The sequence below is a fragment of the Sceloporus occidentalis genome, unplaced genomic scaffold (genome assembly GCF_023333645.1).
Source record: "Sceloporus occidentalis isolate IW3139 unplaced genomic scaffold, rSceOcc1.0.p SCAF_260, whole genome shotgun sequence".
Lineage (NCBI taxonomy): Eukaryota > Metazoa > Chordata > Lepidosauria > Squamata > Phrynosomatidae > Sceloporus > Sceloporus occidentalis.
Window position 1 is genome coordinate 749,873 of NW_028317240.1, and position 27,660 is coordinate 777,532.

General features: G+C 38.2%; 1 protein-coding gene across 1 annotated transcript in view; it reads left to right on the plus strand.

The window, feature by feature from the left end:
- LOC149275873 (solute carrier family 2, facilitated glucose transporter member 9-like) overlaps positions 1-26,446 on the plus strand; it is a 68,576-nt gene extending 42,130 nt beyond the window's left edge. Inside the window, exons 10-13 of the mRNA XM_089504208.1 lie at positions 2,900-3,001; positions 3,221-3,296; positions 19,169-19,296; positions 26,195-26,446. Of these exons, the coding sequence (XP_089360334.1) occupies positions 2,900-3,001; positions 3,221-3,296; positions 19,169-19,296; positions 26,195-26,446 (558 nt within the window). The remainder of the gene's footprint in view (positions 1-2,899; positions 3,002-3,220; positions 3,297-19,168; positions 19,297-26,194) is intronic.
- The last annotated feature ends 1,214 nt before the right edge of the window (positions 26,447-27,660 follow it).

The following is a 27,660-nucleotide window of genomic DNA, read 5'->3' on the forward strand; positions in this document are numbered from 1 at the left end:
TGTATTCCAAAATACTGACATTACAAGTAAAATTGCTTCGGAAAATGAACAGATGCTGGCACGTCCATTTTGACATGATGAGACTGCTTAGGGTGGGCAATAAAACCCTAACGCGCTCATTTATACAATGTGTCAATGGTGTTTTAAGCTTCATTTAAACTATTTTGATACAAATGGTAACCTTTTTAATGCCATCAATGTAACTTCTTAGTTTTAGCTAAGAAAATGTAGTTGAATTTTTGAATCCTAAAAATGTCATGCAAGGGGATTGTGAAAAGTTCTGATATACTTAGAGAGAATATTTTTTTACAGTGTACATTCTGAAAGCCATTAAGAAAATAACATGCAGGCCGTGGAAGGGATAGAGTTGCTCGTGGAAATATACAGCTTTAATTGGTTAAACTATTTAAAGATTAATTCTACAGACTAGTATGTACAATACTACAGACTAGTATGTTATTCCACAGCTCTTGATCTGCTGCCACACTGTGCCAGTCCCTCCACTGGCTTCTATAACTAAAAAAACCCGTTCATCCACCCTTGTCTCTAACTGTCTGCTTCACTCTGCACATCTCTCTTCAGCCATTATTATTATTATTATCCTTTATTTATATAGCGCCAACAATCTACGCAGCGCTTCATACAATACATAAGTTCAAGGGGTATGACGAGGAGAATTGACAGACTAAGGCAAACCGATACATTAGGTGGAGAGAGCCCGGCTCGCAAGCTTACAATCTTGAGGGACTGGGGTGACAAACATAAGGCACAGAGAAAGGGTGAGAGGTAGTGCGGGGGGTATCAGTGATGGGTGAGAGGTAGTGTGGGGGGTATAAGGCACAGAGAAAGGGTGAGAGGTAGTGTGGTGGTTGTCTCAATGACAAGGAAGTTCTAGCAGCTAAGGTGGAATGCTTCTCTGAAGAAGTGGGTTTTGGGATTTTTGTTGACTGTTGGGAGGGAGGGAGAATGCTGAAAGTTCAGTAGAAGTAGATTCCAGAGATATGGGGCAGCTCGAGTGAAATCTTGTAGACGGGAAAAGGAAGAGGTGATAAGTGAGGAGGAGAGCCTTTGTTAGGGAACAGTTAAGGACTGGTGGGAGTTTATGGTTGGAGATGATAGGAATAAAATTGGTTAGGTTTACCATGTTGGTTAAGTTTGGTGGTTGTGAGTGATGGGAATAGGGAGGAATATGTGGGGGACAGAAGTAGCAGAGCAAACACAGGCATGTTTCACATATAAAGGTTAGTGTAGAGGTACTGGGATAGCTGTGATGCAGAGAGATGGAGAGGGATGGTATTTGGAATGGTTTAATGGGGAGAAGTGGGTACTAAAGGGATCCAAAGAGTTGGTGCCCTCTACTGGCATGTTTAAATAGATCTGGTAATTAACTGTCTATATATTAGGACAACACTGGGGCAGGGAGGGCAGGCAAAAATTCAGTTGTTGTGGGGAAGATGGAGGAGTGTATTGCAGGCTTTGAGGGCTGTAATAGAGAGTGTTAAATAGTGATAAAGTGGACGGGGGCAGTAAGAGGGCAGATATAGGAAATAAGGGGTTAGTGGAGCAGAAAGATAGAAAGTAAAATATAACACACTTAAGTAGTGACAGGCATGACATAAATTTTACCAACTAAAAACAATCAGTAAAAAAATGCTGCAATTCCCAGTATGGGCATTCCTAGGCTATCAAGAACAGATAGACAGAAAAGGGTATAGAAACAGGAAAATTATAATAACAATACAGAAAACAAATAACAGATAATTATGGCGATCTCTTGGTCCAGTCTGTATACCTTTTAGCAAAGTATGGAGGTTTGCTTAGGCTTCAGTTGTTGTGGGGAAGATGGAGGAGTGTATTGCAGGCTTTGAGGGCTTTTAGCAAAGTATGGAGGTTTGCTTAGGCTTCAGTTGTTGTGTTATCACCTTTTCCCATTTGCATACAGTTTCTCTTCTGTGGGATTTCCTACCTTTTTGTTGTCGGACCCCCCGTCACCTATTCTAACTTAAAATCCCACCTATTCAGAACAGCATAAAATCTATCCTAATACCAACAGCCTGTCCCCCCATCCTTAGAGACTCTATTGCTCTCCACATGACTTTTACTACGATCAAACCATCCTTACCCAAACAGTACATTTCCTTACGTCTCATCCATCTTCAACCTCAAAACAGATTGTAAGCTCAAAAGGGCAGTACAGTGCTACTTAGTATTGTGTATATTGTCAGCTTTAATCATGTGAGTTTTTGCTTCCTTTTTGTACAGTGATATGCAATATAATGTAAACATAAGTCGCATTTTAATTCCATTTCCTATGCAATTATTGTTTTTTTTCAGGCTAGAATTACTATATGCTAGGTGTTACAAGCATAAACTCCTGAAATAAAACTCCTCTTATTATGTATGACCTGTAAGGAAATATTGTAATTTCTTACAAAGCATAATCCCAAACGTGTTAATGCATTTTTTTCTATTATATAGAAAAATACATATATATATAGACGGTGGTACTGATGATACTTTCAGTTATCTGCATAGGGTCCTGTACAAATTATATTTCTATGACTACTCAACCCTTTCCGACATTGGCCCTAAATATAGACTCTGAACTGTCTGGATTTGATAGCCATGTAATATCATCAACCCTGATTTAATACACCGAGACCTACATCTGTAAGGGGACAGGCACGGCACAAGTACCCCTGGGGCACTGCCCTCACTTAGTGACGTATCATAAACATGGCCGGCTGTTCACCTCCTGCTGCATGGAGGCCTCTAAGCCATCTGAACGCTCCTATCCAATTCAGAAAACAATGTTTCACAAGGCCTTCTATTTTATAAGCACAGTTTAGTCCTATGTAAACATGCTGAATGGATTTCTTGTGATGTATTTCACCAACAGGGAATAACCATTGAAAAGCTGGGGCGCAGAGTGCTTCTAATTGGAGGTTTTGGACTAATGACGTTGTTCTTCGGAATCCTGACTTTATCGCTGACCTTTCAGGTAAGGATTCACAAGTTGGGTATTACAAAATGGCCATATATATAAATATATATATATATTTGTTTTTTAAAAAAAATTATAGATTACTTCTTAGGATTCCACTGTTAATGTAATTAAGCTGTTAAACACTCTTGTTTTTACTCAGTTGTATATGAGGTAATAGGCGATATGTGTCACCTTCCGTGTCCCCATTAACATAGTTTTTATTTTAATGTTCAGGATTATGCTTCATGGGTACCCTATATCAGCATTGTATGCATTCTTGGGGTAATAGCATCGTTTTGCATCGGACCAGGTAAAACAATTTATTTACATCCAGTTTTCTGTTTTTATAGATCTGTTTTATACTTCATTTTTTCAGATGTGCTTTCTTAAGTTTTTATTGTTAAGCGCGGATGTTTATAGAGGTGTGAACAGGTAAAAGTTAATTTGTTTATAATATTAAAATATTAATTTTGGCTAATATAGTTATGTCTTATCCAGGACTTAAAATTAAAAATGTATCAATGTCAATGTTACATTTACTTAAATGAAAAGCAAAACTTTGATTTATAATTTTTAAGTAGCTCTTGCTCACAATATCAATTGAATATACATTACACAATGTCATTTTACTGATTCAAAATCAAATTGAGTTGTAATGGAATTTTATTATAAGGCATGATCTAATGATCCAAGCAACATTTTAATCTAGGTAAGAGCTGTCCAATTCTAGCTCTTAGGGGTCACAGAGACATTGGGGTTTTCAGAGTAATAGTCAACAGATTTCTTAGTGTTGTAAAAGTTAGTCGTTCAGTTATATGCCATTTGGTTTATAATGACTCCTGTGCTGAGCTTCAATGCTGTTTTCACTAGACCATCAAGTCCTATCATGTTTCTCAAAGAGCATGGACAACGAGATACCGTTATCAGGTTATTAACGAGATATCAGAAGAAACTATATTAAATGTAACTTAGTTTTACACCTACCTTTATACTTTGGAAAGCAGCATTCTAAGAAAATTCATAGGGCAAGTAATTTATGACAGGCTATCATAAGCAGATCAAAGTGCCTATAAATTAGGTAGTCATTTAAAACAATGTACTCTGCTAGGTGTTTCCCAAGTTGCATCCGGCAGAAAATATAGATGTCCTGTGATAACATTACAAGAAGAATACTAAAGACATTGGTTATATTATACTTTCAATGCAATCTTCACTTCTTTTGATACTACATTTAGACATATAGTCTTACATTTGGTATGAATAAGATCATAGGACAAATTTTAAAAGGTATACATTGCCGTTTCAAAGTTTTGTATTATTTCTATAGATAGTGTATTGGTTTGTAATGGGAATCATAAACAAAAAAAAGAAATTATATATTTCTGGAAAGTAGACAACCTGGTGTATTTTACTGAAACCTTTTAGGCTTTGATATTTTACTTTGTCAACTCATTTGGCCTCCAGTATCACCTATATGCAGATGATACCCAAATCTACCTGTCTTCTCCTGATCTCTCTCCATCTCTCCTGTCCCGTATTACCAATTGCTTGTCTGCTATTTCTTCATGGATGTCACAACACTACCTGAAACTTAATCTTTCTAAAACTGAACTCATTATCTTCCCTCCCTCCATCTCCACTCCACTACCTGAATTCTCTATCACCATTAACAACACGACTATCTCTCCTACTAACCAGGCCCGATGCCTTGGGGTCATCCTTGACTCAAACCTCTCCTTCATCCCTCACATTCAGTCCCTCGCCAAATCCTGCCGCTTGCACCTAAAAAACATCTCTCGTATCCGCCCATTCCTCACCCAAGAATCCACAAAAACCCTCGTTCATTCCCTTATCATTTCCCGTCTTGACTACTGCAACACTCTTCTGGTTGGCACTCCACTGTCTCGACTCTCTCCTTTACAGTCTATCCTAAATGCCGCTGCTAGGCTCATCTTCCTTGCACGTCGCTCCTCTTCTGCTTCCCCCCTCTGTGAAACCCTCCACTGGCTCCCAATTACCTTTTAGAATTAAATTTAAGATCCTGGTACTGACATATAAGGCCATCCATAATACTGCTCCTCCGTACATTTCTGACCTCATTAGCAAATACTCTCCTACTCGATCCCTACGTTCCTCCCATGGGCTAAGGCTCTCCTCCTCACTCATCACCTCTTCCTTTTCCCGTCTACAAGATTTCACTCGAGCTGCCCCATATCTCTGGAATCTACTCCCAAGGAACCTTCAGCTTTCTCCCTCCCTCCCAACTTTCAAGAAACATCTAAAAACCCACTTCTTCAGAGAAGCATACCATCTTAGCTGCTAGAACTTCCTTGTCATCGATACAACCACCACACTACCTCTCACCCTTTCTCTATGCCTTATGTTTGTCACCCCATTTCCCTCAAGATTGTAAGCTTGCGAGCAGGGCTCTCTCCACCAAATGTATCGGTTTGTCTTAGTCTGTCAATTCTTGTCTTGTCATATCCCTTGAATTTATGTATTGTATTAAGCGCTGCGTAAACTGTTGGCACTATATAAATAAAAGATAATAATAATAATAAGTATTGTGGTAGTATTTTTGGCACAGGTTATGTTCAAGTACACAAAAAATCAACAAAATCTATTCAGCTTTATCTCAACCCAGTTTAATTTTTTAAATAAAGGAACATTTTTACATGTATGCCACCCTTTCGCTTCTTGGTGCACCCACCTTTGTGGTCTACAACTCCTATGACCCTTTGAAAGCAGGCATGGGGAGACCCGGATGGGTGGATTTCATCGTAGATCATGGTCAAGCTTTTTTTCAAGCATGGCTTTACTTACTCAAGCATCACTAATTTTCCACCTATATACAACCTACATATTTATTTCTTTTTTACGTGCACACACACACAAATTCACAATGTGCTCTAGGATTTCTAGGCAGAAACAGAGACATCTAGACTAGGGCACAAGGAATGTCACTTGTGATCCCTTAGTTACTGTTACCTGAGCTGTAATATATAATATTTATTACAGATAGGCACTGAATTACTGTCTGCCTTTAGCTCTTGACCCTTCAAACAGCTAAAGGTAATCATCTGGTTGATTGAGGGTTAAAACAGATTATTAATATTGTTTTTCAAAAAGGTTTTTTGTTTAAATTTCCGCGCATGCTGATACAGAAAACAAACTGCAGCAGTCCAGCAGGATGAAGGTTTTAGCTGAGAGCAACACATTGACCTACTTTGACATCACGATAATTTTATCTGGTACATTTGCCTTTTTCATTTAGAGAAAATGTATACATGTTGTAAAATCACTGTGCTCTATCAGTTTATGTGTTTGGGTTGACAACATTGATTATTCTATCATTCTGTGTATCTATCATAAAGCTACAGAATATGGATAATTTAATTATTCTATAAAAACAATAACATTCAGAAAGACATTATATTGACAGCAATATACCACCTTGACACAAATATATATTTCATGTTCTATATCCTTTTTCTGCCTAGAAATTATTTTTTGATTGAAATGGATTTCAAGGTAATAGTATTTTCACACCCAACGCCCCCGTCTCTCCATTTATCTATCTATCCATCAATTGTTATTCTTGTATATAAACTGAAGCTGGGCCATTCACACTGGGTATTGTATTACAGGCCGTATACAATGCAGAAAAGTACTAGATCAATATTTAGCTAAATATTTATTTTCAAACTGTAGTCCTCCGTTTATTGGGAAAATGAGATTAATACAAAACTATTTGGAAATCCAAAATATACTCAGAAAAAGATGACCAGATTTCTTAAGTAAAATCCAAAGAATTATTTTTATGCTACATAGGTGAGATCATTTTATACTGGTCCTGAGGATGTCATTTTTTTGCTTAACCTAACAATAGACAGTTAGGCTTAAATACATATTTTTGTAAAATTCTGTATCATTTATATATATTAATGTGATATTAAATTACCTTGTCTGGTAAAGGCTATTAAACTAATATTATAATAATTATTGTAACAATATTGATCATGGTAGATATATTTTACGGGTTTTGGAAGAAAAGACCAACCTATTTCTGAAATATATTTTACCTATAGGCTTAAAATAGTTTGCTTGTGTGTTATGATTTGCAGACCGTATGGCCAAAATGTTATTTATAGCAAGATTCTCAGTCCTCTGACATCATACTTGACCGAGTAAAGTCAATAAAAGCCTTTGGGTGCAATAGGTACATATCTGAATTCCTGGAAACTTCCCAGGGTAGGCTATCCGGAGGTCGCCCTCTTTTTTGGGGAGTGGCTTTGTGAGGAGGCGGGGCTAGCTGTGCAGGAATGCATGATTAGCCTTAAGTGGACAGAATATAGGAAGGGAAGAGGGTCTGGCCGGACACCACTCCCCTGACTGGAGAAAGAGGAAAGTGACCATGAGACTCCAAGTCAAACCAGAGTTCCCATGAATGCATATTAGATGTGGATGTTGGTCATGTGACTTTGCGCTTAAATGGGATGCATATTTTTCCAGTTGCACCTTGCCGCTGATCTGTTTTCTCTTTCCTTTTGTGTTTAATATTCAAAAGGGCAATTTCGCTTTTAAATAAATGCCCGTTCCCAATGATCATAACACTACAAGTATTGTAGAATATTTTAGATGAAAAATTATTCTTCCATTTTTTATATGGTTCCTAAAGGTTACATTATGCCCTCTCTGCACCGGAAACTAATGTTGCATATTTATTGTTTGATTAGTATCACTTTATCACAGTCTATACTTGCTATTCATTGATATTTTTTATGCGTAACAGCTTGTCTGTGACAGCTATCTGTTGTATTGTTGGTGAAAATGAATGATACATTTCATATATGTGATTTTCTACTTTATCTTACACCCATGCGTCGCTGCAAATTAGCTAAGCTTTTCTGTTATCTATATAATGTTTCTCTGTTGCACAAAATGTATCTTTAAAGGTGGATTTAATCAGATAATTTTAGTGGTATATCTTCTAACCCATGACTTCAATGTGTAGTGATTATTGTTGTGTGGGCGTTCTAATGCATCTCCAAGAAGGCACCTACAAATACCAGACATATTGAAAAGAGTCTGGATATCGTTTTACATGTGGCGTTTTCATTGTCATTGTCATCTTGTCATTACAATTTCCCATAGTTTCTTCAAATTAGCCCACTGTTATGTTCCTTCTGCATGTAAAATAATTGTTCCTAAATCCATACATGTTAGTGCCTATATATACATTAGCAAGAAAAAGTAAGTGAGCCCTTTGAATTTACCAGCATTCATGTATAAATGTGCCTTAAAATATTATATGATCTTTAGTTACAATAATGAACAAACACAATCCATTTTAACTAATAATACACAGATTATTGCATTGTTCTAGTCCATATTGAATATATCATTCAAACATTGATGTTGTGGGCTGGAAAACGTATGTGAACCCCTAGTCTAATGACTTTAACAAAAGTTAATTGGAGTCAGGAGTTAGCAAGCCTTCGCCGTATGACAGGTTAGTAGTTTCTCATAGAACTACTTTGAGAAAAAATCAAAGTTTGCTTTTCTCAATAAGTATCTACTGATGTGAATCACGTCTCACTAAAATACATTTCAGAAGAACTACAATCAAGAATTGTTGATTTGCTGGAAAGGGTTACAAAGTAATCTCAAAGAGTTTACATATTCATTAGTCTACAGTCCTCGGACAAGGTAAAAAAAAAAAGAACCCTAGAGTAACAGCTAAAGGCTTGAAGGAATCATTAAACTGGGACTTGACACTCCACAATGCTACTGGGAAAATGTTTTGTTGACTAATTAAACTATGGTTATATTATTCAGAAAGAACATGCAGCACTACATATGGTGTAAAAAGACCACTGCATACCCACATGAAAACATCATCATAATGATTAAGTATGGTGAAGGGAGCATTATGAATTAGGGTTGCTTTGCTGCCTCGTCCCTGGACAGAGGGGACAAAACAAAGCAAGAATTAATTGAGGATTTTGTCACACTATATGACCATAAATGGCTTAGCCCTCCAATATGTCAAAGTACCCCAAGTTTAGCAAGTCCTATCTGATTTGTCATGGCTATATTGCTGAATCAATGAACTCTGCTGCATTTTAACCCAAATGAGACTCTCAAGCAATTTAAAGCCATCACTGGATACCATTAATAAGGTGTGGGAGGATAGGCTGCTCAGTCCTGGGGTTTGGTTAGAACCTGCAAATATGCATAGCACAAAAATATACAAATATAGAGTACACTAGCTAAAAAAACAGATTACTTAGTTGCTGCTAGAATAATAATGACTAATAAATACACAAAACAAAGATAGAATGCGGGACATGGCTATATTGGTATCATCCAGGGGACAATGAATTCCCAAGTTTAACATCATAAAGGAAAATGTCATAGTAGGTGTTTGCCAGCTGAAGCTCAAAAGAAATTGTGTAATGCAGCAGGACAATTACCCTAAACATCAAAGCAAATCTACTACAAAAACGTTTGTTAAAAAAAAAATCTGCCTTTTGGAGCAGCCCAGTTCAAGCCCAGACCTTAATCAATTAGAGGTGTCGTAGAATGATCACAAGAGAGCCATTTACACCAGACATCCTAGATATATGGCTGAACTAAATCTGTTCTGTAAGGAAGAATGGTCTTAAATTCCTCCTGAACATCGTACAGGTCTGATCCACAGGTACTGGAAGTGCTTGTTCAAGGTTATTGCTGCCAAAGGAGGTTTGACGAATTATTAAATCCAAGGGTTCACTTACTTTTTCCACCAGCACTGTGAATGTTTAATGAGTGTGTTCAACAAAGACAAGCATTGTTGGGTGTTACTAGCTTATGCACATTGCATTTGTCCGTATTTATGACTCAGATGTAGATCAGGTCACATTTTATGAAAAATTAAGTTAAAATTAAGGTAATTCCAAAGAGTTCTTATCACTGTTTGTAGTGACATTAAACAGCCAGAGTGGGATTTTTGTGCATATATGATGTGCAAATCAGGAGTATGAGTCCCTGAGGTAGAGCATTTGTAGATAAGGACAGGTATGTGTTGTGTGTAACGTACTTTTCTGTTATGTCAAGTAATATAGCTGGGGAGAACTTTAAAGAGCCTCAAATGGGTGGACAATCTATAATAACTGACTAAATACGATCCTTCCCTCCTGGTGATTAAACACACTGGTTCTATTTCGGCACTTCCCAGCTTCCGTAGTTGAGTGCTGCAGACGGAGCGACTTTCACCACTCTACGGCAAACAAGACTGTATTGCCCTCTTCGTTTCCTCTAGCATTTTTAACAACGGAACTATGGACCGCCACTTTTAATTTATATTTATTCTCTGCCACTATTAAAGTCTTTTTGGAAGTTTTTAATAAACTGAGGTCCACTTCTTTGGAATATCCACGTTTTTATGGAGCTTTTTTTGAGACCTACCTTACCTATTTAGGATTACCTTTATGGTACTTACTGCACTATTGGTTGGTCTTACAGATCGTTTTTTCATTATTTTTTTTTAATTATTGTAAGTTGTCAATTTTTATTATTAGCACATTGGTGCTTCACAGGTTCACTGGTCATTATTGCGGGAGGTTTATCGTTCTTTGTGATTAAACACTCTTCCCTGAAGACCTTGTAATCAGCATTGATTTCCTGAGCCTTCAGGTGAAATCCAGAGTTGTGAATTTAACCTTAAGATTTAAAACTCTTTACGCTTAGCCAGAAAGCTCCCTAGTTGTTTGACAGTCCAGAGCACTATATGTGATTAGGTCATCATTGGTGCTCCTAGTGTTTTGGCTAACAAGACTCTTCTCTGACCGCTGAGAATTAGCAAGAAAAAAGCATGACCCTTGTGGGACCTCTTGCAGTGGTTACACTTAATTTGGTAGACTTGTCACAGTATTATTGATAGGATTATTTAGGGTTTACACAACCAGTTCAATTATGTAGCTAGTATGCTTTTAAAACTTGTGGTTTTGGGATAGACATTCAGCCTTGTAGCTGTATCCTCCATGTGGTATGTTGAAAGCATCTTGTACCTGTTTACATGCCTGAGACTTTGCACAGACGAAGTGTGAACATTTGGGTTAAATGTCAGCTTTCCTGACATACCTTGTGCAATATATTAATGACAAAGTTCTGTAGTCACCAAATCATCAAAAAATATTTCCCAGGAATAAAAGTTAAAGTGTCTGTACTACATTAATACACATGGCATTCAATGCATAAAAGCATTGAAATAATGAATAGAAGCCTGCTTTCATTTATTTTGTGTTCCTTTCCTAAGGCGTTAAGGAATAGGCTGACAAGATGTAGACCATTTCATCCTTATCTTCACATCTTCTCTGCTTTTTAGTTGTCACAAATGACTCTGTAACAAGAGTACTAAAAATACAAATGTGAGCCTTTTTTCCATAAAATAAAAATAGGAAGAGCTCCCAAAGAAATATTTGATTTGATCAAAAAATATGTGATAACTTGGAGTTAATTATCTTCTAGGCAAGAAGCGCTCCATCTCTGTACAGAAGTCAGAAAAACGATTATGTGATACCTCTGGCAAGGACAGAATTCGAACCCTATGCTCACTCAAACCCTAATCTAACATCCATTATGCCATCCTTGTGCCAGAAGAAATAATACAGAACATATTTTGATTAGAATGATTTGAAAAAAAATAAGTTCAGCATTTAGAAAATTTCATTATTAACTTAACTTCTGCTTTCTGAGAACATCAGAAGATTGTAAAAAAGTAATGGAGATGCTGACTTAATATAACCAAGTCAAGAAAATAACCTATCTCAGCAATACATTTTATTGCGCAAAACTTTAATATGCATTCTACTTCTTTTTTTCGGATTCTTACTCTTATTAAAGAGAAACTTCCACTGCTCTGCCCAACATTTGTGTAATAAAGCACTACATAATTCTGGCACCCTTTCTCCTCATGAACTAGAAGTCTCCTTTAGCTTGGAAAACTGTGTCCATGCCGTTGCACCCAACAGAGCATGATTTGGTGACTATAGAGACAGAAATATGAGGGTCGCTAATGGAATTCAAGGTCCCAAATGGATGCAAAATGTGGACTGACTTTAATCAATCTACAGCTTCAAAGATCGGGAGTCTGACATCAGATGTCACCACTCCTTCTTGGTCATGACAGTTGTTTTTAGATGAAATACAAAGCCCAGGGGTTCCTGCAAGTGCTAATAATCCATGCCTGTCTCAGTATATTCGATATGTAGCATTAACGGTTACGGTGTATGGTAACCCTGGGGGTTAATTACTATTGTTTTTCTTTCCTTACAAAAAAATCCTTTTGCTTTGATTGTGTACTGTGTTCAAAGAGAATTTTGAGAAAAAAAATGCAATTTTGAGAGGAATATAATTGTGAAATCTGAAAATAAAATATTTCATAGGAGAAGGTATGAAAGAGAAAATGGCTAGGAGGTATAAAAAAAACTTTACAGAAACACTTCAAAGTCGGCCCCATGCAATGAGAAAGTAGAATAATTCTTTTTAAGATGATTTCAGCCATGCCAGTATGAGCCACTTCTCTGAAGCCATAGATAAATGCTATTTTCCAACTGAGAAATCCCTCTGCCTCTTGCATAACATCTATATACGTCAGAAGAATGAGTCTTCAGATTGTTTTATTGAGAACATTTCTGGATTTGGACTTTCTGTTCTAGCAGAACTTTCAGATAAATGGTCAAAACAAAGAGATGAAAAGTGAAAAGCATATTTTGAGTTATTGTGCAGCTTAATCTGTATGGGGTGTTGGGCATATATTATTTGATGCAAGCAATGATAATAAATCAGCAGGCATAACGCTAACAGTTACTTTATATCACAGTAGTTTTCAAATGATTTTCCTTATTTTCAGTAAACACAGTTTAAATATTCATATACTAGGATACCCCCTCCTCCCACTCTACCAAGTATAGCAAGGATGCCTAGATATTATTAATTTCGTGTCTGTTTTCAATATTGTATGGCTTATACATTTGGATTCCAATATTGTTGAATGGATTAGGCAGTGGCAGACAACAGACAGCTGTAGTCAATGGAGTATATTCGGAGGAAGGTCTTGTTACCGGTGGCATAACTCAGGGATCTGACCCATTCTCTTTAATATTTTTCTTAGTGATATTGCAGAAGGTCTTGACAGTAAGATATATGTTTTTGCTGATGGCACAAAGACACAAATCATCAGTGTTGATGTTGCTGTAGCCAAAATGCAATTGATTTAGGTAAAAGAAAAATGGTTTGAGCTGTGCCAACTGCCATTTACTGTGGATAAGTGCAAGATAATACACCTAGGGCATAAAACCCAAGGGCAGAGTAAAGAATAGTTGATACTGTCCTAACCTTAACATCTGAGGAAAGGGATTTAGGGGCAATTATTTCAGAGGATTTAAAGATAGGTAGACATCGCAGTAGAGCAGCAGGTAATGTGAGCAGAATGCTTGGTTGTATAGGGAGAGATATAAGCAGTAGAAAGAGGGAAGAGCTCATACAGACACACACTAACATACAGACACACACCTACCCAGGCAGACACTACCATACATACACACACTAAAACAGTCACACGCATACATACCCAGGCAGACACTAACATATATAGCCAGACATATACTAACATACATGCAGCTCATTTACTCCAAAAAGCTTCAGCCTGTGTTTGAAGCAGCTCGCCCTGACCAGCGGGGTCACACAATGCGATCTTGTGTGAACCCTCCTTCCTCCTGGAAGCTAGGAAGATAAAGAGATAAGTCCAGATGTCGGGACTTAGCTCTTCCTCCCAGAGCAGGGCCGATTCGAGGCTCTGGTGGGCCCTGGTCAAACAATATAATAGTGGGCCCTCCTCCCGTCCTGTAGTGGAGGGGCAGATGATGTAGTGGGACAGGGCTTATAGTGGGGGGACAGACAGGGGCTTGTAGTGGGGGGGACAGGGGCTTGTATTGGAGGGCCCACTTGCCCTGTTCCCCCCACTACTATCCTCTATTCCCTCCACTACAGCCACTGCTCCCCCCACTGTGGGGGGACAGGTGCTGAAGTGGGGGGGATAGGTAGTGTAGGGGATAAAGGATATAGTGGGGAAAAGGGGCTGAGGAAAAATTAGTTGATTATAAAATTCAAAACAAATTTTCTTAAAAACAATATTCAAAGATGGCCGCTGGACCTTACCTTACCACATCTTTCCTATGATGGTTGGCTCACAAAACAAAGAAACCATAAAGATTTCAGTTTCTATGGCAACAGTCTATCAGCACCTGCTTTTATGTCACATGATAAGCATTCCCTCAAAAAATTGCAATGAGAAATTTCAATTGAGTAAATAATTATTTTTGGAGGGGATATTTAAAAGTTACACATTACCACCTCAGTGACAGAAGAACTATGTCATGTATTGACCTCCTTGCGCAAGCACCTGCCAACATGAAGCAATTTGCTAGAGTAAAATCTGCTGGGGTTTTTTTTTCAAATTACTTTGACTATACATTTTCAGTACTTTGATACACTACAATATTATAAATATTTCATTAAGAAGAATGTTTATAAGCAAATAACCTTTTTTTAAAAAAAAAAAAAAAAAAAGCTCCCATTAATGAAAAGGCTCATTAAATATGTTCTTTAAATACTGTAATTCATAATGACATGTGCTAGTGTTAGATTAGTAAAACATAGGGTAGCAAAGGTTTAACAGTAACCTCAACAAACAGCTGAAGTGTGTAGGAGTTTGTGTGGGATGTTTGTTCAATCATAATTAGGTTGTCTTCCCTGGAAAAAATTCTAGAAAAAAATCAAAATTTATATTACTGGTAGAGAATATCGTATACTAATTAGGGAAAACATATGAACTGTGTCTCTAGGCAAGTTTTATATTTTACTATTAAGGGCTTTAAAGATGAGCAGTCACATCCAGGGCCTGCCCAAGACAAAATGCCGCCTGGGGCGAATTTTAAAATGCGGCCCCCCCCCTTATCTACCCTTCCTTTCCCTCCGTCCCTGCCGCCCCCCCCCATTATCTACCCTTCCTCCCTCCCTATTATCTACCCTTACCCCCCCCCTTGTACTTACCTTTCAGCAGTCCTGCGGCGAGTCTCCCTGTTCGTTCTCGGTGCCGGCTTGTAATGCTGAGCGCCGGAAATGAGGTAATCTTCCAGCACTCAGCATTACAAGTCGGCACCGAGACCGAACAGGGAGACTCGCCGCAGGGAGACTGACAGATTTCCCCACTCGGCTCCATTGTCGGGCCGGACCTGGTCACATCTCAGATAAAACCAAAATTAGCTAGGCTATGGAAATAACAATACGATATGCGTTTGTATTGGGAAACCATACGTTTAAGCTTTTTTATAGGGACGCTTATAAATTATATCCCATATATTCACACTATATATAAAAATAAAATTCTGGAAATTTAAAGAAGCAAAGACAAAAAAGTTTACCCAGAGTCGAGCAATAAACTTCTCACAGTTCAATAATTCAATATCTATGCTGCATCATGGACTTTTACTTGTTTTATCCTTAAAGCCTCTCTTAATATCTCTCAGGCAGCGGGGTGAGAAAGAAGTCATTTGGACAGTGGGGACCAGAAACCTGTTCTTTCTGCTTCAGTATCACAAGATATACAATATAATAATTTATTAGTAAGCGCAAAGAAAGCAAATCTTAACGTTAACATCTTCTTTATACATACATTTTGGTGCGCTCATTGTGTTCTACTTTGCTACAGCTCATGCTCCATGAGGGAGCAGGGAGTTTCTTTCGAGGAATGGACAAGCCTCTTCCAACTTGTTGTGGCAGAAGTATTCCATATAATGGGCCCAGGGTAGGACCTTTCTCTACTCCAGAGAAGCTGTTAGCTCACACTTGCTGATCTGCGTTTCGCCGAGATACCCCTGACAAAACCAAGTAATGTCAGTGAAATATACATTGGGCTATTAGGTTTATTTTATAAGGTCGTTATATACATTAGTACTCTTAGCTGGTGTGTTATGATGAGCGGAGTGATCATTTTCTAAAGGAATGTGGCTCAGGCAGCAAAGGGAAGAGCTTTGTTTCTCCCTTTCTACTCTCTCTCTTTAGTTCTCCGCTTTGTCTTCTTCTTTTCTTCCTACCTCTACCTTATATTGTTTCCTTTTCTCTGTTATCTACCCCTTTTCTCTGATTTCTCTCTCCTCCTATTTCACTTCATCTCTCTGTTCTCTTTGTCTCCCTTTTTGCCTCTCTCCCCTTTTTTCATTATCTCCCCTTTTCTCTTTATCTCTCCCACTTATCGTTATCACTCTTTCTCCTTATTTCTCTTCTCATCTATCATTATCTCTTTCCTTTCACTCTTTTCTCTATTCTTTCGCTATCTCTGTTCTTTTGTCTCTGTCACTTCTCTTTATCTCACCTCACTTTCTAGTTATCTCTTCACCTTTTTCACAATCTTTTTAATTTCCCTTTCTTCACATTTATTTCTGAATATTATATTTCTCAGTATATTCTCACTACATATCCCCATTCCTATTATCTTTCTCCTTTGTCTCCACCTTCTCTCTGTCCCCTTTCTCTCTACATCTCACTAGTGCTCCCTTTTCTCATCCTAGCTTTCTCCTTCACTTACTTTTCCTGTAGTGTGAGAGCAATGTCTGTTCATGTAGACCTCTATCTCCCTGCTCCGTCACTCCGGTGCTGAGAGCTGGGATATGACATTATATCAAGTCACTCAGCATTAATAGCCAACATGCTTTGTGAGGGAGCAGGGAGACAGAGCTCTGTATAAAAAGACCTGGCTCCCCATTTAATTTGGGCTGGTTCAAGGGAGATCTTTGATCTCCCTAACCGGCCCTGCTCTTCCAACACCGCTTACTTTGTAGGACGGCCATGCCCCCCCGTAGTGATGCCACTGAACCAATTCCCTTGGGACTGTACTGAGAACTCATTTCAACTCTACAACCATTATTATTGAAATGTTTTAAATCTATAGAAGACTATACTCACATCTCTCCCAAATACAATAAATGTCTATATAGCACCTATCCAGCCATGCAAAGAAAAAAATATAAAAATCATACCAAAAGGCCCAAAGTGGGTTCCATAGCGGTCCCTCTACGCTGTAAGTAGAACACATCATTGAAAATAAAATTATTATTCTTAAGGATCCAATCTATACCATCTACAGTTTCTGTGCTATCTAAAAAATATTGCGGTGCTTAATATCCCCTAATGTGTGATATCTTGGTATACAAGGAGACTACATTGCATGTTACTATAATATACAGGTTTGTATCTCTGAATGTGTTAAATTATTACCGTGATACATAATACGTAATAAAGTCCTCGTTGACCCTGTGTTCAAAATTGGAAATAGAGGCTGATTTACAATATTTAGGGTAGAATTTATACTTTTTTTATTTTTTTAAGTGATAAGCACATATTCTGTGTGAACACTATCTGGAGAAGGGTGCTCTGCAGTTTGAAGCATTACTTTTGTTATTTAATGTAAGACATGGCCTTTCTACTATAATTATAATTTCTACTCCTCGGGTTTTATTTGTCCTTTGCATTACACCTTTAAGTGATCGCAATCCCCTGCTGGGTCGGTGAGTATACAAGGGAGTGAGCACTTTTATTGGCAGTATTTATAAACGGAATATGTATTTTTATATTGTATTTATGTATATAAATAACATGCTATATGGACAACAGGAGTCAAGCTTACACGGAAGATTATTATATCTTATGTGTTTATTACACATAGGTGTGTACGCTCTGTGTTTTCTTTGTTTTAATTATTACAAATTTGTGGGTAGTGTGTTGAGGTTGCTGCATTTTCCAAATGCTTACTATTTTTTGAAGTGCCTTTTTTCACACATCATTAACGTGAAACGTTATTGGAATGAAGCAGTCTGCATCAAGATTTCCAATGGGAAAAAATGCTTGAATTGAAGTAATTAATTAGTATACTTATGTAGAATGTTCTTTTAAAATTATATTAAAGTGGCAGCATAAAAGATCAGATATCTGCCTGAGGATATGCAATTCCAACTGCTTTAATATCTACTCCATGAGATATGCGCTTTAAAGAGATCTCGACAATTCCAGCTCAGATGTTAGACTGAAGCTATCTGACTTCATTATCACGTCAAGTTCATCAGATGGCAAGCATTAAGTGTTCCTTTACTTTAATGATTAGGCAAGTTTTTCATCAGGGTGGGAGTTAAGGTTTAATGCATTAGCTGTGTTGAAATGCACTTCCTATGTTCCCGTTTTCTCACTTTTTGTTAAATTGCTAGGCTGTGAAATATTCAGATAAAAATTATTGTTATGACGTTTAGAGACAGATATGGACAGTAGGAGTTATTCAGGAATAGTATAGTGACATTTCAGTAGAGACTTCTGTCACCTTTGATGGTATCGTTGAACATATATGTAATAATAAATTACCGTGTCATTTGATATGTTATGATAGTGGTTTGTTCTACCTTTCCACCTTGGCTTATACAAAATATTTTTTTTTGTATATTAAGATGAATTTGTGGAGCTTCTATTGCCATCTCGAGGAGCGTAATTATTAGACTTGTGCATTCATATTGTTCTGCCCAAATACCAAAGAAACAAACATGGTGGCGGCAAAATGTACACGAAGACCCACAACACGAAGAATCTCCGTGTTTGTCTTTCTTAATATCTCCAACTAATCTCCCTGGTCCCTTCCCCATCTAACCTACCTTATCTACACAGCATCGCAGGGGTTAACAGGAGCGGAAGTCCGTAGGGTCGCACAAAGAGTTAAAGGTCCATGGGACCGACTCTATTGGTCGCCTGCAGGGGCCTCCTCTGGCATTAACCAATTGATTGATGCTAGAGGAGGCCCCTGCCGGCAACCAATAGAGTTGCTTGTACGGACCTTTAACTCTTGGAGCGGGGAAACCAATGGTCTCCCCAGGTGGACTTCCGCCGTCAATAGTTAAAGTATTTAGTGTACTTCAGTGCATCGTATATTCTTAAACTTAAAGTGTGTGTTAGTTGGCAGCTAGGTTTTTTTCCTAGAGTGGCAAATTATAACAAAATATAGCATATAGATTTATTTCGCTCTCAATGAAACCTAGAGGGGCTGGTTAGTTAGTATTTGCTATTAATTTCAATGTTTCTATGTCAATGTCTTTGTTTAAGGTGGCATCCCGTTTATCCTGGTCGGTGAATTTTTCCAACAATCACAACGTCCATCTGCATTTATGATAGCTGGGATCGTCAACTGGATCAGCAACTTTGCTGTTGGGCTTCTGTTTCCATTAATTCAGGTAAATATGGAACACTGTCTTCACCTTCTGCATTTAAACATACTCCATAGTCCTTTACAAAATTGTGTGGAGTAGTTTTGCTAACTAGAGTAATTCAGCTCCATAGATTAACATAAAAATATTCATGGGAGTAGCAATTTACTCCAACTTTTCAACTGTGCAAAACGTGTTGGATAGGAAAAAAAATAAAGGGTACAACATATACAGTAGTAGAATTAAGAGGGAAATTAGAGAAAGAAATTCACCAAAACTAATGTATGAAACCGGTGAATCTAGAGTTAAGGCACAGAATGCATGATGCATGTTCATTGCACTTATAATTGGCCTTAGCAGCCAGAATACAGTAATTTATACAAAAAGGTGGGAACTTAATGTAGAGGAATGCTCATTGAAATTTTGAAATAAGAAGGTTAAGGTTACTGTTTCCTGTGGTATACTCAAATTCATACCTGGGAACCCCCATCGCTTCCCCTCTGAATGTTTGGCTTTTTATATGGGATGGGCCAGTTAGATATAAATGGCAGGAAGCAGACAAACTCAAATGCTAGTCAACTGCCTGGAAGCTGAAGCAACATTTTACTTGGAGACTCCAAGTCACCTTCCCAAGTTTGTACATAATGAGATTCTAATGGATGTACAGTATGTCACAAAAGTCAATACACCCCTCACATTTTTGTAAATATTTTACAGCCTGTATAACCGTGTAAACTTGATGTCCCCTCGAATATAACTCAACACACAGCCATTAATGTCTAAACCTTGGCAACAAAAGCGAGTACAGTCAAAAACAGTGGGTATATGTTTTTTTGAGTAAGTGTTTGATAGCTTATGGTGGTTAGAGCGAGTGTGCACGTTAGTGTGTGTTAGTTATGAGCAGGCTTGGAAAAAGCACTCTACCCAGGCACCAATAACCCTAGTCTCACCCTTGAGTGTGTATGTTTGGATTTTGGCAGCTAGGTTTTCAAAATTACCTTCTTGTTGCTAAATAATATCGTGGAAATTTGCAAACAATTGCCTTGCCATTTTTTTCTGTTGGATAAAATAAGTAAAAAATTATATAGTTCTTCCTTCATTGGCAAGAACTATTTAATAAAATCTGGAAGCATAAATGTTGTTCTTTATGAATGCATTCCTTCTAGTTTACTGTATTATACAAAAATTCTAGGAAAAATGATTTTTTAACACAACTCATTGTCTTGCATTTCACTGACCATACATTTCAGCCTTTCAAGGATTGTCTTGGAAAATGTGACTTTCCAAAGTATAGGAAAGCTGCGGGGTTTTGTTGATCTTTATTGTCACTGTTGAGGTTGAAGTTGACTTCCTATGAATTTGTAATGAAAGAAACCCAAGTCAGCACTGAACCCATAGAAACTCGGGATGGTAGAAAGCGACTGGCTTTAATGCAAGAGCTTCAGCTTTGATTGAATTTCACAATAAGGTTTAAATATCAAACCTAAAGTTCAAGAAGTGACCAGTAACATCTCTAATTATTATTTTTGTACTGTAGCAATGTACGTGCTGCAGTGTGAAATATTTATATATAGTGGTTCTATGCTGAGCCGAACCCTGAGTATTAAAGTGGAAATCTTGCATAGTTTTCATTACAGTGACAGTGGGTATTGGTAAGAACCACAACGCCATCTAAATCTTTGCAAGCACCAGGACACTACTCTGTTCACCAGCAGCTGTTGGGGTCTTTGTTGGGGCCTTTCTGGAACTTGTCCAGCATTATGTTGAAATATTTTTATATTCAGAACCTAGAATAGAGGCAACATTTAAAAAAATATATTTCATGTTATCTAATGAAATGCTACTTAAAGAGAAATCAATGCTTATATATTTCCCATTTATTCATAATTACAAATTCCTTATCAGTAATTTCTTTCATCTTATCCACTTCACTGAAAATCCCCAGTTTATTTTCCGTTAATGTGCTTTGTTTTAACCCAAATTTGGTACCTGTGCTAAACCCTTGCAAACAGTTTGTCTGTGCTGTTGTAGAGTTACTTTTTTTTGCATTTTTTTCTACAGTCTTGTTTTTCATTAAAGCCCATATGCTAGTGTTTGCCCTAGAGAAATGCATTCAAACAGCTGCCACAGTGTCATGAAATTGTCTTGACACAGCTGTTTAAGTGCTGTGTGATCTGTGTCCTTCTATTGTATTTACATGTCGTTTGTGAGTAATTTGTAACTATATCAATGTGTATACACTATATGGACAAATGTATTGGGACACCTCTCCTAATTATGTGTTTCAGCCAAATCTATTGCTAACAGGTGTTTCAAATCAAGCACATAGACAGCCATCTCCATAGACAAACATTGGCAGTAGAATAGGTCTTACTGAAGAGCTCAGTGGCATTAAATGTGACAGTGCCAAAGGATGCCACTAGGCAGTACATTTTACTGGGAGGTTGAAACGGTGATCAGAAGGCTGATAGAGCATGCAAGCCACCATGGACACCCCTGAGTACATGCTGGTAATCCTCTGCAACCTAAGGGTTAAGGGCAAGTTGGAGGGACATGCTTGTAAGGTGTGTGAGATGCAGCACAAAAGGCCCATGCAAATGAGATGGAGAGATTCAGGAGTTGGAGATGGACATTTCCCGCAGCAGTGGCAGTAGCACCACCCACAAGTCCAATTCCCAGTCTCTTGAACCCATGCAGAGCAACAGCCATTTGGGCAGAGGTAATTGATACTTCGGTGGGTACCACCCAAGCTCCCAAAAGTCAGATTAGCACCTCCGAAATGGTAAAATCCTACCTTGAGGAACTGCCATTACCTCCTGCTACTGGCCCTCTAAGTTACTTAGACCAGAACAGAAAAATGTTGTCTAGCCAAGCCTCTTCTTAGTTGAGAAGAGCTGCAGCTGCTTTCATGCCCCCTCACTAGTGTCCAAAGCGAGGTTTTCTCTGTGTTAGGCAACAGACTCAACCCCAGAGCACACAGTTTTCTCTACACCATATGAATTTCTAGAACAGTCAATCTGTCCAAATTAGGTTATCCAGCACTCAATATCCAAAGTGAGTGAGCTGTTGCACTGGGAGATGTTTCTGGGTGATCAGTTCTTTAGATTTTTTTTAATATTGGGGTAATTCAGTCCTGCAGTGGCTGGGTGTATCTGTCTACCAGTGCCCTAGGGCTGCTGCTCCTCTGTCTCCTTCCTTACTCTGGCAGATATTTGCCTTTATTTAATAACAGTATTAATAGCATTCACAAACATTAATTCACAAACATTCATTCACTCATTCATATACTCATATTCATGTAATGTCTGGCATGGTATATATATGGTGTTACGCCGGATCAGGCACCACAGGTGATGGACCCACGATGCAGAGATGGCGAGAATATCCGATAGACAAGCCGGGATCGAGACAGGCAGCACAGGAGCGTGGTCAATGCAATAGCCGGGGTCGGGGCAGGCAGCACAGGATCAAGGTCAAATAACAAAGCCGAGGTCGGGACGGGCAGCGCAGGATCAAGGTCAAATAACAAAGCCGAGGTCTGGTACACGTGGAGATCAATCAATTCGCAAGAGCACCCAGAGAACATTAACATGGACTCGTTGAACGGGCAATGAAACAAGGAACAGGAAGGTTTAAATAGAGCCAATGGCGGGAGAGCAGGTAAGATGACGTCATCGCGACCGGCGCAATAGCGTCGTCGCGATGGCAACAACAAAACATAACTTCCTGCCTGTGTTACCTCCGTGAAAGACGCGGAGGGGCCACACAGGCAGGGGAGGTAAAACAACCTCCGTGGACATGCAGCGGCGATCAACCTCTTGATCGCCGCCGGCATGCCCGCGGCGGTTAACTACGAGCGACGCGGCAGTGCCACACAGGCAGAAGAGGTACTGGTCGGGTGCCGCGAGCATGTAGCGGCGGATCGTTTCTCCGATCGCCGCTGATATGCTGCGGCAGCCCGAACAGAACCGTCATTGACCGGGAGGCATGCCTGCTCTATACGCACGCCCCCTCGTGTGCGTGTAGAGCGCACGTCAGTACACGAGGGCGACGTGCGCGAGGAACGCCGTGGGACCCCGGCCGGACAGGTAGGTGTAACATATGGGAGTTATGATGTACTTTAGAGCATAAATTCCATAATTATAAAAAGAACAAGACATGGTACAGGCTACAGCATAACACCCATCACTCTCACACATTTACTAATCCACTCTTACTGAGTTTTCCTACTTTTCCCGCTACAGCTTCTTTTCCTCCTCCTCCTCTTCGTTCTTCCTCCAGACACCTCTTGCTAAATCTCCTTCCAGTGTAGTGAGCGCAGAAGGCGGTGGGTGTGGCTTTAGTGTTATGACAGCCAATCCCGACGCACAGCAGCAGTTGCCGCACGCATCACAAGGGAGCAGGATCAGAGGTCTGCATTAACAGATCTCCCGCACCCTTGAGTGACTTTGACCTGGTTAGAGGGAGATCCTTGATCTCCCCAACCCAGCCTGCTCCTCTAGAGGCAGAAATAACCGCCCCGCCCCCTGCTAGGTACGATACTGGTTCGAGGGGAAGTGGGTAGCAAGCGGGGCCTGCTGCAGCAATCCTGTAATCTGGAGTTTCCCCATGGTGGCCCGGAGAAGTGGTACTTCACCCGAGTTCCCAGATATGTTGTGGGGGATCATTATTTTCCAAATATTGTGGAAATTCAGTCCTGTACCAAGTGGCAGCATGTGTCTGTCTAGTGAACAATATTTGAACGGGCAAACAGCGCATTTCTGTTCTCTGCCAGTAAATCCAAAGTATTGTAATGGAGACTTGTGTGAATAATTAAGATTCACCAAGATGACTTAATTATAGGCTGTCAATTTTTTCCTTAAAATGTAAAACCTTTTGGATCTGCATGCCACTCGTAACTGAACACAAACATTAAATCATTACAGAACACATTGATCTTGTTTGATTTGCAACTTATTTCTAATGTATCTTATGGGAACAGATCTTTAAAATGTGATAGCAATTGGGTCGTTGGTAGAATTACTGCAATATTTACAATCTGAATATTATTATTCTCAAAGCGAGTACACTTTAAGCCTTTAGCAATAAATATTTTTTCCTTTCATAACCTTCTGGTATCGTTCATGACCTTATGCACAAGTACACATTCATCTGATATTTTTGTTGTGCGGAGGAAAGTTTTCCAAATTCCTTCAGGCGCTGTCATATTAATTATTGTCCTGACATAGTATGCAAATGACCTCTTTGATAATTTGAACAATTCTTTTGTATAAAACTTGAACTAGTTTTACATGCTCTATTGCAAATACAGAAATGCAATTGTTTCAAAAATAATTAATATATATATCAGTCACTAATCTTAAGAATTGTTTCTTGCCTATCAAAAACCACCAGATTAAAGTCATTTTTGCCTTTAGGCACAGATTTTGCAGAACATACGTTTTCCTTCATTCAGCTATTTTTTATGAAAAATGTAAATAACTCAAACATAAATCTTCTGTATTTTAACAAAACCAGATGCTATACATTTTCTCACCAAGGGTACGCTAAGGCAAGTGCATGGCACCCAGGCACCAGGAAAGAGGAAAAGCTGTGTAAGCCACACTAAGGGGAGCGGGAGAGAGGGAGCTTATGTGTTTTAGTATATGTTGTCGGATAGTGTGTGTATTTGTATGGTAGAGTAAGTGTGTGTTACTGTATGGTGTTGCATTGTGTGTGTGAGTGTATGGCGTTAGAGTTGGTGTCTACCAAATTTAGTTTTTCTGAACCCACTTGACCCTTTCTGTTTGAATAGCAGGGATCTTGCAAGTTATGCTTTAAACTAGGGGTGCAACAAGTAATTGATAATAATCGATAATGAAAATTGTTATCAACAATTTTCATTATTGATTAGTTGAATTAGTCTGACAATAAGACTAAGATCCAGATCCCCCACAGCGCTGCAGGGGACCTGGATCCTCCTCTCTGGCAGCTGGTGGATCTAATATCTAAGAGCTATGTTTAATGCAAAAATAAAATTGTTTAATTGGTCAATAAACTGTTATACTTTGTTTCAAATTACAGTCTATCCTTGGTAAAAAAACAAACAAAAAAACAAACATATAGATGAGAAATTAGTTAAAAAAGGGGAAAACATTTTATAGGTGTAATATATTTTTCTCTTTGCTATGTTCACGTTAAATAGCAATAAATAATTTTGTGGATATCCTATTTTAATTATTTCCCAGGTGTTAACTATTGTAAATTCACACTTAGAATATTAATAAGTATATTCCAGAGGTCCTTTCCTGAGCAAAATAAATGCAGTATATGAAAATATATATACCCTACAAAACAAAAGTTAGTTTGCCATGCGGTATGATTTTTATGTCACATAACATTTTATTGATTTTTTTTCTTGTTCCTTGTAGTGTTATTGCTGTCTTTACTGTGATATAATGTGTACTGTTTGGAAAAAATACCCAATGGACCATCTATGTCTTCTATCCAAAAATATTATGTTATAACATTTTGCATGTTAAATGAAAACTATAAAGTAATGTGACGTCACTGTAAAGTGAACAAAAAGTTATGTGCAGGGAACAAAATGTAACCTCAAGATTGTAAGCTTGCGAGCAGGGCTCTCTCCACCTAATGTATCGGTTTGTCTTAGTCTGTCAATTCTCATCTTGTCATACCCCTTGAATATATATATTGTATTAAGCGCTGCGTAAATTGTTGGCGCTATATAAATAAAATATAATAATACAATTTAAGTGGCAATACTGGTATGTATGGGGCCATATCAGCCACCAGCCCATACTATGTACACTTAGATATAGATATTTTCTTTTACATACTAAAATGTGCACATAGTAATGAGAACTATGATTTATTTTCAGTTATATTGTAGTAATTTTATCTTTTTTTAATTTATTTTTTATAGGAGGGCTTAGGCAACTACTGCTTCCTGGTCTTCGCTGTGATCTGCATGAGTGGTGCATTCTACCTTTATTTTGTTTTGCCTGAAACAAAAAACAAGACATTTGTGGAAATTGATCAATCATTTGCTAAAATTAATAAAACCGCTTCAGCAATCAACGAGACAGAAAATTGCTCAGTTACAGAGAATCACAATGTTTCTCCCATAGCCAAAAACAAAGATAACATGGAGATGAAAAACCACACACAAGCATAGTTTTTGTATGAAGCCCCGAAAACTCAGCCAGACCCCCACAAATTGGATGAAAACAAAGCAAAATGCTCTGAATTTTCATCTCGTGGACCCACATTCAATCACACTCATTCTAGTTCACTCTCTCTCACGCTGTCCAAATGTTTCCCTACCTTCTCTGCTGACTGCAGATGAAGATGATGAAGAAGAAGATGCTTCTTCTTCATCATCTTCTGTCTTCTTCCTTCTCTTAAATCTTTGATCTTCAATATGCTATCTTCGTCCGCATACACAACCCGACAGAAACTTCAGCCAAAATGGTGGCTCTTGAGGTGAGGGCCCCCATCATCTAATTAGGGAGGGGAGATCCTATAAAGCGCTGTTATTTTGCCCTCACTTGAAATCAGTGCAATATGGGTGTGGTTGTGGTGACGTCCTCTCCCCCCAATTGCAGGATGGTTCAGATGACATCACAGCAAGCGTCACTGATGAATGTGTTGTTGCTTTACATGTTTTAATTCACTTAATAGTTGTGAGTGGTAATGTTTTGCTATTTTCAGAACATTCTCTTAAACATTAAAGCTGAGACAAATTAATTTGGTTAAAGCTTACCAAAGTTCCAGTTATAAAATGTATTATAGACAAGCCTAGAATATTTTTTTCTATTGTTACTCTTCTATTTTTAACAACTAATTGAAATCATACATGACCTTGTTTTAACTTTGCTGCAACCAATTCATAAAAAAAGACTAAAGTGGCTACAAAGGTATTAAAATAAATAGACTACGTAATACATAATTAAGAAGGCTACAAATCAGCAAAGGCTGTGATCGCATCACAATATTCAAAACAATTAAAATCTTGTTTCCAGGGATAAAACAGATAAGAAGCCACTTTTAGCAATCGGAAGAATATTTCCTCCAGACGCATATTAGATTATTATTTACTGTAAGGATGGTAAAACTCAAAAGTGCACTGCTTGGGAGGTAATGATGGTTGGTAATTTTCCTACCTTTCACAATGAACTGGATTCTTTTTTGTTGTTGAAAAAGCAAGTGTGTTCATAAATACATATTGCATATTTGACTTTACTGCCACTTAATATTGACAATTATCTTGCTATATTTGTATCTAATCGTTGTACCAGTGGGTCCATTGATTGTCTTTCCCAGATGTTTGTGAGTCTAGATTTTTTTTTTTGTATTGCCAAATATATAATGAGAATAAAAATGCTATTT